The 14,759-nt window shown below is 54.9% G+C and overlaps 1 protein-coding gene across 1 annotated transcript in view; it reads left to right on the top strand.

The window, feature by feature from the left end:
* Med26 (mediator complex subunit 26) overlaps positions 1-13,598 on the top strand; it is a 44,732-nt gene extending 31,134 nt beyond the window's left edge. The window contains exons 2-3 of the mRNA XM_004647378.2: positions 10,285-10,359; positions 10,670-13,598. Coding sequence (XP_004647435.1) covers positions 10,285-10,359; positions 10,670-12,271 — 1,677 coding nt within the window. The 3' untranslated portion in view covers positions 12,272-13,598. The remainder of the gene's footprint in view (positions 1-10,284; positions 10,360-10,669) is intronic.
* Positions 13,599-14,759: the final 1,161 nt, after the last annotated feature.

Genomic DNA, 14,759 nt, shown 5'->3' with positions numbered 1-14,759 from the left:
ATTTAGTACAGGGTCTTGCTATGCAGCTTGGACTCATAGTGAACCTCCTGTCTCAGTCTCTCCAGTGCTGGGATTACAGGCATGTGCCAACACGCCTGGTTTCGGTGGCCGGCACAGCTTGCTCAAGGTTCTGGGCCCGGCCTAATAGGTGGTACCAGGGATTGATCTTGGGTCCTTGTGCTTGCCAGGCAGGCACTTAGACTGCTGAGCTATCTCCCCAGCCCCTCTTATTTGTTTTTTTTTTTTCTTATTTGGTTTTGATGTATGACTGTCCAGTGTACACAGCGCTATCGCCCCCAATATCTGCCTTTGTTAAGAGTCCCGAGTGTGTGTCTGTAACAGATTCTTTTTTCTGTTCTATGGGTCTATTCATCTGTCTTTGCTCTCATACTGCACTGTCTTGATTAAATAAGTATTGGAATTATTTTAAGCCTCACAGTTTTCTTTCATACAAATTTCTTTGGCTATTTTAAGATCTTTGTATTTCCATATAACTTTTAGAATTAACTTGGCATTTTCTCCAAAAGATCTGGCTGGAATTTTGATTGGGATCGCCTTGTGAGTATATGGTTTAGTAGGAGACAGAACTGACATTTTGATGCTGCTGAGTCCTGCTGTGACTGGTGTATCACATTTATTGGAGTCTCCTTTGCTCTGTACTGTGTTTGAGTTTCCAGTGTTTAGGCCTCATGTGTCTTTGGTTGCATATATTCCTACTTTATATTTTGTAGTTGCTATTATAAATGGGATGTTTTTTTTTCATTTTCAATTTCTAGTCAGGCATAGTGGTGCACACCTATAATTATCAGTACCCAGATAGCTGAGGCCAAAAGATCACCAAGAGTTTAAGGCCATTTGAGTTATATAGTGAGCTCAAGGCCAGCCTGAACTACACAGTGAGACCCTGGTTGTTTTTTTTTTTTTTTTTTTTTGTGGAACCCGGGATTGAACTCAGGTCCTTGCGCTTGCCAAGCAAGCGCTTATTCTACTGAGCTATCTCCCCGGCCCCAAGACCTTGTTTCAATAAATAAATTTCTGAATGTCTGTGGCTTGCATATGGAAATACCATAGAATTTTATGTATTTATCCTGTATCTTGCCACTTTGCTAAACTTGATTATTGTAAGTTTTTATATCTATTTTGGAAGGTTTTCTGGAGACTATCTGGGACTGGTAGTGGGGGTTGCCTTTCCTCCTCCCAATTAGAGGCTGCTGAGGGCTGAGGAGGAGGTTTGCCATCAAGTGGAAGCATGAAGCTGGCCAGCTTGAGCCCTGCCTGTTCTTAGGGAGGCTAGGAAGGGCCATTCCATGAAGTCCTTTGTTCCTTGTGGGCCGAGTGTCCTCAGGCACACACACCCGGTGTGTTGGATGCTCTTTCCAGTCTATCAGGATGATGGTACAGGTTTCAGTTATTCATTTTTAACCTGTTACTGCGGCTAATGACATTGCTTTTCAGTTGTCAGTTATTTGTCCCGCTGTAATTTCTAGCCCCCTCTAGAGGGTTCTCTTTCCCTGTGTAGACCTACAGATTTTCCTTATCTTTTCCTCATCCTTAGTGTCCATCCTTAGTGTCTTCCTGCCTGTTTACTAACTTTCTTATTGCCTCTTGGGACACTGAGCTGCTGACAGCTCTTTCCCCGGACCCATTAATGTTCTCCTGCCACCCGGGTGGCCCTGCCTTTTCCTTAGTGGGAGTGTGGCTGCATTTCTTGGGGAGGTACAGTGTGCCCAGTATTGTTGCCTTTGCCAGCTTGGTGCCATGTTGGTGCTGTTCTCAGGCAGGCTGCATGGGAACAGGAGACCCCATTGCCTGTGCCATATCTACCCAGAAATGCACCTGAGCCCTAAGTTTGCCAGTTGAATGAATGTTGAGTTGAATGCCCCCCAGGGGCCCCAGCTCAGGTGTGGGAGCAGCACTGACCCTGGATTGTACCTCCTGTGTTCTGTCACTCTTCCCACTGCCTCATTGTTGTCACCACTGGGGTCTTGCTTATGAGCCTGTGGTCTTGTTCTTGATGTGCTCTTATGGACTTTTCTCTGACATTGTCAGGGTATGATACCCTTGGTGTTGTATGCAGTAATTAACTTTGTCAACCCCACATCGGTGTATTTGTCAGCATTCACCTGCTGCCCTTCCCACTGGGCTCACCCTGGGGATAAGCATTCGTGTGTTGCTGTTAGTGCTAGCCTGCAGTGGAACTGCTGGATTGGAACAACCACCCTTCAGTGCCCTGGGTGATGGTGGTCCTGGGTGATGGTACCTGCTAGGACGGTCCCTGCCTGCACCATCATCCTTCATGCCCACACACAGTCCAGGAGCTGCAGGCACAGGGGCCAAGCCCCTCCTAGCACAGTCCTGTGGTGACTGTGAGCAGTATAGGATGACCCTCCTTTCTGAGCAGCTGCAGTGTGCTGGTCACTGGCCTTGGGTCCACCTCTGTGCTTGCCACTCACTTGGGAGCCCTGCAGGAGCTGTTGTCATCATTCGCACTTAGTCACTCAGGGAAGTGAGGCAGTGGCTCAGGGCTGCCTGAGCCCCCTGGCGCTTGGGGCTGTCTCACCAAATACCCTCTGCTGGCCTCCGGTTGGTGGCCACAGCTGGCCAGGGGAGGCGTGTTGACCTCTCACACCTAGCTGAGTTTGTGTGTCTTTGGGAGATCCCTATTCTATAAATGTACACTGGAGCTCCTGGCTACCTTCCTCAAATTTGCTAATGGACTTCACAAATCACAAATTTGCTAAGGGACCACACCTATTTCCCACCGAGATTTTTGCTGTTCTGGTCCCTTGGTTCAAAAGAACAGAGTTAGTGACCACATGACATGTGCCCAGTAGTGAGGAAAGCAGACAGCACTTGTCACTGCATGTCTGTAATATGCTGACCTCTCACTGTTTACCTAGGCGACCTGTGCTTCATTTGTGGGTGTGGCTGCAGGTTTGTCTATGCTTGAGCTTCCTCTCACATGGGTGAATGTTGAGTTGAATGCCCCCCAGGGGCCCCAGCTCAGGGTGTACATTCCCCTCCTTGTTGGGACCCACCATAAGACCCATCCAGGAATCCAGGGGCTGGGGCTGGAGGAGCCTAGCCTGCGGTCAGTGTTCAGGAAGCATTTGCTGACTGATCCACAGAGGTTCTGGAGTGTCACAGGTCCCAGGACACAGGCTACCTGGGCAGGCGAGTGGGTCTCTTCTCCTTCAACCTTCTCTCCGTGGCCATGGAGGTTACCTCCAAGAGAGACCAGAGTGCCTGGGGACACGGACCCAGGCAAAGTTGCGTGGAGTGGTGGTCAGCATGCATTGCCATTCACGAGCTCCAGGTATCTTCTGGTGACCTCCCCAGGTTCTGGTTGGTGCCTGGTCTTGCTTGCATTGACAGGTATCCTTACTATGGCTTTGTCCCCATTGATCTGGGCCTTGTCTGCTCAGTCTCAACCTGGTTCTCCAGCTAGTGGTGCAGATGCACTATGGCCAGCCCCCAATATCACCTGGCTATCTGTTGGAGGTCATTCCTCACTTCCTAGAGAGTTATCTCATTCTTGTTGTGGATCACTTGTATCCCCGGGAAGTGGGGACTGGACCCTATGCACCCCTTCCCCAGCCAGTGGATCATTTCTAGCCTCCTGCAGCCAGCATTTTTAGAGACTCTTCTGGAGAACACCTCACCCCCGCCACCAGCCTGCCATCTGCAGATACAGTCACTGGAACCCTTTGGGAGCCTTTATGGCAAAAAGGAAAGGCTCTGAAGGCTGTCCGGCTTTCTAGTGGTGTGTTACCTGTGCAAGACCAAGCTGATTGGCACATGAGGTCTTAGGAGTCTTGTGCTCCCCAAGGATCTGAATTATAAGACCTGTAAGGCCACCAGGGGCCTCTTGAGTTGGGAGTTTGGTGAGGACAAACTACTGAAACCTAAATGGGGAGAAGAAGGTAGCAGCAGTTTGGGGGTGGCTGTGGAGCATGTGCTACCTCTGCTCCATCCTGCCCTAGGGCTTGCTTACCATGCCACCAGCTGCTGCAGCTGCTGTGCAATGCCCCTGGCTGCTTCCTCCTCAGGGCTGCCCATGGTGTACACTCAACCCTGCCTGCTGCCTCCCAGGCACACTGCATGGATCTGTGTGTGCAGGACCCTGGGCCTCCAGATGGCTGGCTGCTAGGGAGCAGGTAGCCCACTGGTGAGGAGGTACTTTTGCACATGGTGGCTGGGCATGCCTACTGCAGCATCTTTCCTCCTCTGAGAAGCATGGAGTGAGAAAGTGTGCCCCTGTGGATGTGAGGCACCACGGGGTCTAGGCACAGGAAGGTGCCGTTAGCATGCAGAGGCCAGCAGCCCCAGGAGGAGGAGCCCAGGAAACACTGGTGGATCTGTGCCTGGGGCTCTGGCACAGGCTCCCTTCTGCTTGGACTTGCTGTTAAGGCTGTGGGGAACAGAAGGCAGCTACTGGGGATAGGTATAGAACAGCCAGCAGCAGCAGGAGCACTTGCTTCCTTGCTACAGCTGCAGGTGGTGTGACTGGCGCCAACCTTGCAGACATGCAGACGTGTAGCCACGCCCCTTTCATTCACTGTGGTCTCTGCATATAGGCACAGGCAGGGCTGTGTGGTAGTGGGGTGGTGCTGGTTGAGTCAGCTGGAGGTGTGTTGGAAAACTCCACACACTGGGCACTCACAGACTACTGGCTTTTGGAGCAGTCTGTGCATGTTTGGGTTTGGAAGGACAGCTTGCTTGCAGACGAACACTTGCAAAGCCTTTTGAGCCAAGCAGTTTTGTAAATTGTCTAGACCATTCTGATTTTTTTTTTTTTAAATGATGACAATGCCCGTGTTATCTCTTGAAAATGAGTCAGTTTTGACAGGGTCTGTGCTGCTAGGTCCCCACTGGGGACTGCAGACCTGGTCCGTTTTGACCCAGGAGGTGGTCCGGGTGGGCCAGTGGCTGTAGGAGCTGCACTGCCCAGTGTGGTGATAGAGAGGGCTGGGGTGTTGGGTGGCTGGTGTCATATCAGGAGGACTGAGTATTGGCTGTGAACTAAAACCCCTGTGGTGGTGGTCCTACCAGGATATCCCCAACCATGGCTCTTGAGCATGCTGAGTACAGCTGGAGACAGCTCTGCAAGCATCCAGTGTGGCCCTGTGTCTCTTTAGAGTGCTCTGTGACTTGCCCATTTGGGGACAGTGCATATGCAGGACTGTGGCCATGCCTGGTGGGCAGGACCTGTTCCAGGCTAATGGAAAGCCACACTCTGCTGCTTCCCAGCAGCTTGGGCCCCCAGGACCTCCATACTACAGAGGAGGCGGTGTGGTGAGCAGAGCCCACAACGGCTTCAGGACACTGTATTTGTTGTCTCAGTTCCTCCTTTCATATTGTGCCTGGAAATTCCCTACCAGGCAGGAATTACTCAGGCCAGAGCTTTTGCCCACCAGCCCCATAGCAGGGCCAGTGGAGGCAGCCCAGGGGCCGGCCAGCCCTGCTGCACGGCGGCTGCAGTCACAGGAGGTGGGTCAGGCATAGGAGCTGTGGGGAGGTGTAAAGATGACTGTGCTTCTCCTGGGCTCAAGAGGCCTCAACGATGAGCCTGATGCCATGCTGCCCCTTTTCTGGGACTTGTGCATCAGTCTTCTTGCATGCTTCTGTCTCCCTGGGTAGAGTGACATGGCTTGCAACCCTCTGCGAGGTGGCCCCAGGCCCCAGCATTTCCATGTCCTCAGCCCCTGAAGGCCCTTCCAAACGGGCAAAGGGCTCTTCACTTAGCCAGAATCTGGGGCACCCCTCCCCTGCATGCGCTTACCTCCCTTATGACCTTGAGCACCTAGGTTGGAGCCAGGTGGGCCTGTTCTGCACAACTGAACAAGGGAAGTCAATGTCCAGTGCACCCAGCCTGGGGACCAGGTACGAGTGGGCCCCTTGTGGGCAGTGGGCATCAGCTGTGCCCTGGGCCTGCCCAGCTCCCTGCAACTCACCAGATACACCAGCTATGCAGCTCAAACCCCAGGACGGGAGGCCCATGCAGGCTAGGAGAGAGCAGAACCCCTCACTTGAGTTGGAAACAGGTAATTGTTGGCCTCACCTCTGGTCCCCTGCCAGTATCTGCAAGTTCTGAGAAAATCTGTACATGTTAGGAGCAAGAATGTTTTCTGTTTTAACCTGGAGTGAATTTCACATCTAAAAGGGAGAATGTGGTAACTTTTTAGTAGGTAGCAGCTTACAGCCGAACTTGGCATCTGTTCCTTCCTGCCATGCTTGCCTGAATTATGCCATGATTATGTTCACTCTGCAATATCACTTTGGAAAGTAGTCTGACCTGTCACGGAAGGCAGAGACGTGTGGTGCGCCTTTGCTGACCACCTGGCTGAGTGTACTTATCCTTGTGCTGGAGCTTTCTTGAGCAGGGTGGGTGCCGCCACCCCCCCCCCCAGCTCCAGACTCTTGCCAGGCTGCCAGGAGGGTACATCTCCTTCCCTCTCATCCATGCTGTCTGGCCATTTCCTTTGCTTTTTCCTCCTCTGTGAGATGAGCTGTGTGTGAGTGCAGGCCAGGCCACACCAGGGATAGAGGAGGCAGCCATCTGAGGGGCTCCATGTGCCACCCAAGAGCTATCCTGTGTGAGGCATTGCCCTTGCCTGTCATATGTGTGGCTCTAGGCATCCCTCTGGTGTTTTGTCTTACTGAGCCTGACTACCACGTACCACAATGAAGTCCCTAGAGAGTCCACTTTAGAGCTAGAGAGGTGTATCATGGTGTTCTTTTGAGGTCCAGGCACATTGGACTTGTTTTTGTGGTACTGAGACAATACATAGCAGCAGAGAGGGAAAGGGAGAGAGGGACCAAGATTCCCATACCCACTTCAAGAAGGCCACACCCCCAGGGACCTGACTTCCCACTGGGCCTGTCACACCTTCAGCATGTGGCTGGGGAGGGGGTGGCTTCCATGTTTGTGCTTTGGTGGTGGTTGTCTGCTGTGGTCTAAATGGCTGAAGTGTCTCCTCAAAGACTGGTAGATTGGGGGCTTTATTCCCAGTGCCCCAGCATTCAGAGGTGGGGCCAGGGAAGTGACTGGATCTTGGGCACTGATCTCTTTGGTGGATTTGCTATGGATGAGACCATCGCTGAATGTGCGGCCAGGAGGTGGAACCTGTTGGCGGAGGGAGGTGGTCACCCAGGCATAACTCCAAAAGGTGTGTCTCCCTCCTGGCTCCCCTTGTTCTGCTTCCTGTCAGCCATAAAAAGCAGCCCTTGCACCGTGCTATCTTCTCCTTGGAACTAGCTACTCACCATGAACTAAAGCCCCCCAAAGCATGAGCCTGAGTTAACTTGTGCTCCTAAGTTGTACATGTCAGGCAGGTCCCAGCAGCGGAAGAGTTACTGGCACAGTCACCCTTCCTTGGTACTTCTGATGGCTGAGATGCCCTAGCCAAAAACATGGTCTTCTTACTTGGTGGAAGCTGGCAGTGGCATCCCTTCTTGCTAGGCCATGTGTATCTGGTTGTGGCCCCTGGAATGCAAAAGTACTTGTGTAAGTGAAGTTCCAGGATCCTTTCCATCACTTGATGTGCATACTTGGCCACATCTGGTAGCTTCCTGCCCTCCTTGTGGTGGGCACCATGGAGCAGCCCCTCAGGTCTGCCCACACTCCCCATGCGCACTGGTGCTGCTGACTCCTGGCCTGTGTGTCTCCCTGCAGATGTCCACATGGGGCAGGTACCACCACATCAAGTGCCCCTGGGCCAGGCAAATATTTACCTACAGTGGACAGGGCAAATGGGCTCACAAAAGTGGGGAGGGACAGTAGTCACTGTGGGAGTCGGGGGAGGCCACACTGGGTTCCACTAGCCCTAAGGAAATTAGGTGGCTGGTGTCTTTGGAAGGATCCGATGGGAGCACAGGTGGCTGTGGCCTGGCAGGGGACTCTGTTCCAGCGAGCAGAGAGCAGAGCGGTTTGCCTGGGGAAATGAGTTCCAGAGGACAAAGGGCTGCTGTGCGCCAGGCTTTTCCTCTCACTGGGAGGCTGCACAGCCTGCAGGCCACTAGCAGGGCCATCTTGAGGGCAAGGCCAGGAGGTCCCAGCATGGGGACTGTGGGCAGTTGGGGGACTGTGGTGGCAGCCCCGTTTGGCCCTTGTCCCAGAGGCTGGCTGCTGGCTACTAGTCAGCCAAGCCTGGGCTACCTAGGTGTTTTGCCTCCTCCCTCCCATCTGGGAGCAGGATGGTGTCTGCCCAAGGACAAGGACACTCTGTGCCGCCAGGCCATTTGGGCCTGGGCAGCATTCTGCTGTGCAAGGACTCCTGGTTCAGGAGTGTGTGGGGACCCAGGGCTCTAAATAGATCCTATCAGGGAGGTCATGGAGTGGAGACAAGACCACATGGCAAGTCCAGAGCTCCATTGGAGCTGGAATCAGCCTTGTCTCCCCTTTAGGCCTGACCCTTGCACCACTGGGGCTGCTCTTGAGCCGAATCCTGCAAGCAGTAAATATGCAGCAGCTTTACCTCCTGCCAGATGGTGTGGCGCAGGGGTTCTAGGACCTCCAGCTGTGTTCATGGACTTGGCTCCACCCAGCAGCACTGAGAGGCATGGCTTTGTGTGCACAGTAAATCAGCCCACAGCGAGGTGCTGTGCAGTGCAGGGGTACCTGTGCAGGTCCCTTTGTGGTCACCTCGCACCTTCCCACCACAGCCGGGGGGAAGGGAGGCATCAGTCTCACCTTGGGTTGGGTTTTGGCAGAAGGGCAGAAAAGCTAGAGTTCTGCATGATCAGCGCTGGAGCCTGAACCTGGGGGTGTGGTGCCTGTTGTGTGGAGGGGACAGGAGGGACAGACCTGAGGTGGGGAGATGTTCTCACATCCCCACATGGTCAGAGAGCTGCTTGCAGAAGACCGGAGGGTAGGTCCTGGGCTGAGGGCTGCAACATTCTTCAAAAGTTGGCAAAGGCCTGTAGGTGGACAGCCAGCAAACCATAGCGGCCTTTGTCCTACGGCCAGGAAGACTGACTTCTGCCAGCACCTGAGCGTCTAAAGAAAGAGCACAGCCTCCTGGCCCCTGGTCCCAGCCCAAGGCACCCAGAGTAGATGAGATGAGCAGCCCTGCTATTTGACCTACTGGTCACCTGTGATGGTGGCAGACTACAGGAGCCAGGGGGACCAACACTACAGTCTTTGGGGTTGTAGGTGTGGCTCAGCCCTGCCCTGCTCTACTCTGCTGCACTCAACTCCACTCATGAAGTCGGAGGCCTGGAGCCCACACTGCACAGTCTGGGCCTGGGCTGCTGTCAGCGCACATGAGGAACAATATGAGGTTCACAGCCACAGCTTGCTGTGGGTTGCCAGCATGGGATGCATACACCAGGGAGATGCTGCTGCAGCTGCTCAGGCTGCTATTGTGTGTGCATGTCTGCACAAAGTGCAGAGTCACTGTGCACTGGGAGTATGTAAGGTGCCCACCACCTGCCTGTCATGGATGCAGTGGGGCTTTCCCGGCACCCAGACCGTTCTTCACCAGATAGCTGTTGGCAGTATGTATCCATCAGTGTCTTTTCTTACATAGTAATCTGTCTGTCCTAGCAGCACCCTAGGCTAGCTGGGCTCACATGCATCTGCCTTCTGTGATGTCATACGTTTCTAAGTCCAGGCCTGCTCCTCCCTCACAGTGTTGGGCTTTTCTTGAGTTATCAGCCGCTTGCTTTTGGCCCTTATGCTTGTGCTGCTTTGGATCATTCCCGTGTCAGACAAGCAGGAGTTGCTTAGGGGGTGGGGACATCAAAAACGATGCCACCTGTGATGTGACAGCAGCAGCACCTGCCATGTGGGCCTGCTATAACAGTGTGACCAGGCGTGTACAGGGAGTGCTTGGGTGGGTTGGGGACGGCCAATGGGAGGGTCACACCTTACCCCCCACTGCTGGTGTTACAGGCACTGGCTGTGCTATGGGCGCATCTTCCTGTGCCCTCAGCTCACCTTGTCCTGATGCCTGCCGCAGCCAGGCAGTGCCACCAACTGCCTGGTCTCTGCCAGAGCCTCAGCATGCCCACATGCCTCTCTAGAGCCTTGACAGATGTATGTGGCCCAGTTGGCCAGCTTACCCTATACTGATCTTTTCTCTGAAGTAGGTTCTTCTGCTAGGTCTTTAGTTCCCATACCCTGGCAGCTGAGGCAGAGCTGACTCATCACCCTGTTGGGAGCAGGTCCCTTGTATAAGTGTGGGAGCCGGGCAAGTGCATAGTGAGCACACAGGTGGTGCAGGCCACCCCAGCTGCCAGCCTTAGGGAGATGGAGCCTGATGAATGGCTTTTGTCCCACAGATCCGGAACATGGTGGCAGTGTTGGAAGTCATCTCCAGCCTGGAGAGATACCCCATTACCAAAGAGGCACTGGAGGTGAGTACTGTGCTCCAGCCTGTCCCTGTGTATCATGGGAGGAAGCCCAGGCCAGCTCTCTCTGTGCTACATGGGCCCTCTTCCCCTCACATGTGTCCCTCGGTGTCCATGTAGTAGCTTGATGGCCCAATGCTTCCAGGTTCTGGAGACCATGAGACAGTGCTGCTGAGAGCCACCTGTGACCCAGGACTGGCTTTCTAAGCTGTGTGTCAGTGCAAGGGACCAGAAGTCTGTGGGGTCTGAGTCTAGGCAGCTGGCAGTTTGGTGGCCCAGGGTGGAAAGCCCACACTAAACATGTGTATGCTTCTAGGAGACGCGACTTGGGAAGCTTGTTAATGACGTCCGCAAGAAAACCAAGAATGAGGAGCTCGCCAAGCGGGCCAAGAAGCTGCTTCGAAGCTGGCAGAAACTCATCGAGCCGGTGCAGCAGAATGAGGCGGCCCTGCGTGGGGCCAACGGGGGTGCTCATAACTGCCGACCAGAGGGTGGGGCTAGTGTGCCCAAAGGCATTCCCGACCTCAAGCACCGCAATGACCTCCAGAGGCTGCCAGGGCCACGGCTGGACAGGCTAGGAAGCCGCAAGCGCCGAGGGGACCAGCGTGACCTTGGCCACCCTGGCCCACCTCCCAAGGTCTGCAAGGCTGGCCACGACCTGGGTCCCAACTCCTCCCCACTTCCTACCAACGGGATCAGCGGGAGCCCGGAGAGCTTCCCCAGCCCCGTGGATGGCAGTGGGCTCTTGGGCTCTGAGGGCAGCCGCCTGGAAGCCGACGAGAATGAGCAGCACAGCAGCAAGGTCCCTGTGAATGCTGTGAGGCCGCACCCTAGCTCCCCAGGCCTGAGCCGACCCTCGGGGCCCTGTCTTCAGGCCAAGGTAGATGAGACCCCAGGCCCCCCCCATCCCAGGGCTCCAGCCCGCTGCTCCTTCAGCCCCCGGAACTCACGGCAAGAGGGCTCCTTTGCCCGCCAACGGAGCCCCTACACGCCCAAGGGCTCCGTGCCCAGCCCCTCACCGAGGCCCCCGGTGCTCGAGGCCACGCAGGTACCGTCCCCGCTGCCACTGGCCCAGCCGTCCACCCCTCCTGTGCGGCGGCTGGAGCTGCTTCCCAGTGCAGAGAGCCCGGTGCGCTGGCTGGAGCAGCCTGAGGGCCACCCGCGGCTGGCAGGCCCAGGCTGCAAGGCTGGGCTGCCCCCTGCCGAGCCGCACCTGCCCTGGGCAGGCTTCTCCCCGGACTCCTCCAAGGCGGACAGCGATGCAGCCTCCTCGGGTGGCTCAGACAGTAGAAAGAAAAAGAGGTACCGGCCTCGAGACTACATGGTAAACTTGGACGGGCAGGTGACTGAGGCAGGCGTCAAGCCTGTCCGGTTAAAAGAGCGCAAGCTCACCTTTGACCCCATGACAAGACAGATCAAACCTCTGACACAGAAAGAGCCAGTTCGGGCTGACAGCCCCGTGCACACGGAGCAGCCTCCCAGGACAGAGCTGGACAAGCAGGAGGCCAAGGCAAGCCTCCAGAGCCCCTTTGAGCAGACGAACTGGAAGGAGCTGTCGCGCAATGAAATCATCCAGTCATACCTGAGCCGCCAGAGCAGCCTGCTGTCATCGTCGGGGGCCCAGACCCCAGGGGCGCACCACTTCATGGCCGAGTATCTGCGGCAGGAGGAGAGCACACGGCGTGGGGCCCGGCAGCCGCATGTGCTGGTGCCCCACGAACCGCCAGCCGACCTCCCAGGGCTGGGCCGAGAGGTGACGCAGGATGATCTAGACCGACTGGAGGCCAGCCAGTGGCCAGGGGTGAACGGGTGTCAGGACACACAGGGTAACTGGTATGACTGGACACAGTGCATATCGCTCGATCCGCATGGCGACGATGGGCGTTTGAACGTTCTGCCTTACGTCTGCTTGGACTGAGGCCTGCGCCCAAAGCGCATTCTCACCTTGCAGAGCCAGGCGGGCGGGGAGCGTGGGTCTCTGAGCCCTTCCCTCCACACTCTCCTTCTTTTGTGAAATGCTGCTACCGGTTTACTAACACGATTGCAAAGGAAGGACCGCGCAGAAGGAAGGACAAGGGAGTTCAGAACTCTGGCAACCAGCTCTGCAGGAGCTAGGCCCGCCTCGAGGAGGGAGTGGTACAGATGCAGGTGGTCTGCAGCTGTGCCAGGCAGGGCCTCCGTGCACACGGGCGCAGGACAGCTGTGGGGAGGTTTCCTGTAACAGCGACAGAGGCACGCATCTCATGTCTTTCTTCCTTTTCTGTTCCTGAGCTCGGCCCGGTGTCTTTGAGACGGCGGGCTGGCCTCAGCCTCTGCTCTCTACCCAGCCCCTGTCTGTGAGCCGCTGGCATCGGATGGGTACGCCGGCCGGCCGGCATACCCCACACTCCACAGGCACTCACCCATTCCTGTCTGGTTTCGGTTGAATCCCCATTCTTAAAGAAATGCTGCAGAAATTTCAGTTTCCTCAAGTTTATTCTCATCCCCTCTTCATGTGGCTACCAGCCAAATACCTTGTTCCTCTCTTCCTGTCCTTTTTCCTTCTTGCATATGCCTAGGAAACTTCACCTTTCTAGACCCTCCCCAGCTACCAACAGCAAGGGCAATGCTCCTAGTGCTGAGCTGCACGGAGGGTGAGGAGGGAGGCCTGTCTGCGCTGGGAACACTCATAACCATTCCTTTAGATTCGTTTGCCTTATGGTTATTTGTCATAAACGCGATTTGCAAAAACAAGGAGCCTTAGTGAATGTACAGTACCTAGACTTCTGTGTTCTCAGGATACAGAAGGGAGCAACTTTGCTATTTGGTCCAGTAAGTGGACACCTTGTGATATAAATGTGGAAATAAAAAAAAAAACAAAAAACACAAAACATTTGCACAAACCAGTCTGAGAATGGTTTCTCGTTTGGACCCTCCCAGCGGAATCAGCCCTTTCCAGGCTCTGGCTGAGCCAGGAAGCCTGGACTACCCCGCACCCAGACCCCCAGTGGAAGAGGAGGGATGGCTGAGCACCTGCTAGCTTGGGGTGACAGTTTGCAGGGCCACATCAAGGTCGCTCAGACCTCTCCTGCCTTAAGGAGAAGCTGTTACAGGCATTGAAGCTCATGCCTGGCCATTTTGTTTTTTTCCTCCAAAGTATCTGGCTTCTTGGTGGAGCCACTAAATACCTGGCTAATGCCTTTTCCCCCTTAATTGTAAAGTGCTAATCTTTTTAGTTCTTTAAGATTTTGGAATTCTAGGGTTTCTTTTATATATTTAGTACAGAGTCTCAATACACAGATCTGACTTGTGATCCGCCAGTTTTCAGCCTCCCAAGCACTGGGATTACAGGCGGACACCACACCAGCCTGTTGCTGGCTCAGCGCGCCCCAGGGGCGGGCCGGGACGGCACAGCAGGGATTGAACCCCCTTAGTACACCGCTGAACTGGCTGGCACGGAATTCTAGTTTTGTACATACCATTTTGTCAGTACTCATCTTAAGGAGAAGACAGCTGCACAAAACCAAGGGTCCTGGACATTGCTTCCAGCCCAGTCGACCCTGAAGAAATGTCAGCCAGTAGAACCCCTTCAATAAGGGAGGGGTCCAAGATAAGGGTTAGGTCACGTGGTATCGGGTACAGTGAGATTGGCCTTGTGCCCTTTCCACGAGCTGTGTGGCTGCACTGCACGCCTATGCAGCTGGTCCCTTGGAGAAGACAGAAACGCCTGTCCATAGTAGTAAATTAACTGATAGAAGATTAGCAGACCGATGCCGCGTGAGTGGGGGCCATAGGACACTCAGCTCTGCTGTTGCTTTCGTGGAGCCTGTGCAGAGCTGCTCCTCTTGAATATCTGGAAGCCCAGGGAACACATCACCTGCCTTCGCGAACACGAGAATAAGCGGATATCCCGAACCTTTGGAGGCGTCGAGTTAGTTGCTACCTGCTAAACTGCAAAGTATGGGCGCTATAAAAGGAAATATTAATACCCCTTGTCCACGAAGCTGGAAGTCCACGGTGTCCAGAGGCAGTCAAGGTCTCTGCAGCAGTACAGGAGTAGGTTGCTGGGAGCAGCTGTTTTGCTTTTCTGTCTGGGCCTGCGGCGTCAGTGGTCAGGGCAAAACTCAGAATCTAAGCAGGCTGCTTGGTCGGGCGGGCGCCTCTGGGTTTCACCCGCCTTCCGGAAGGGGACGGGCGCACCCACCATGCTGCGTTCCTAGGGATCAGTGGACGACGCGCGTCGCGGGGCCTAGGCTGGCCCTTGCGAAGGAGTACCGCCGTGGGCATCTGCGCCTCTTTGCAGTGGTAATGCAGCCCAGGAAGACCTTTCCGCGATCTGGTGACCTCAGCCACTGGGAACCTAGTTTGGGGTGGCGGAGGCGCCGCGGAACAAGGCCCCAGGCTGGAACGCTGCCGTATTCACACAC

This window comes from Octodon degus, unplaced genomic scaffold (assembly GCF_000260255.1).
Source record: "Octodon degus isolate 3935 unplaced genomic scaffold, OctDeg1.0 scaffold00304, whole genome shotgun sequence".
Taxonomy (NCBI): domain Eukaryota; kingdom Metazoa; phylum Chordata; class Mammalia; order Rodentia; family Octodontidae; genus Octodon; species Octodon degus.
The sequence above is the reverse complement of the archived record's forward strand: the minus strand, read 5'-3'. Positions and strand labels throughout refer to the sequence as shown.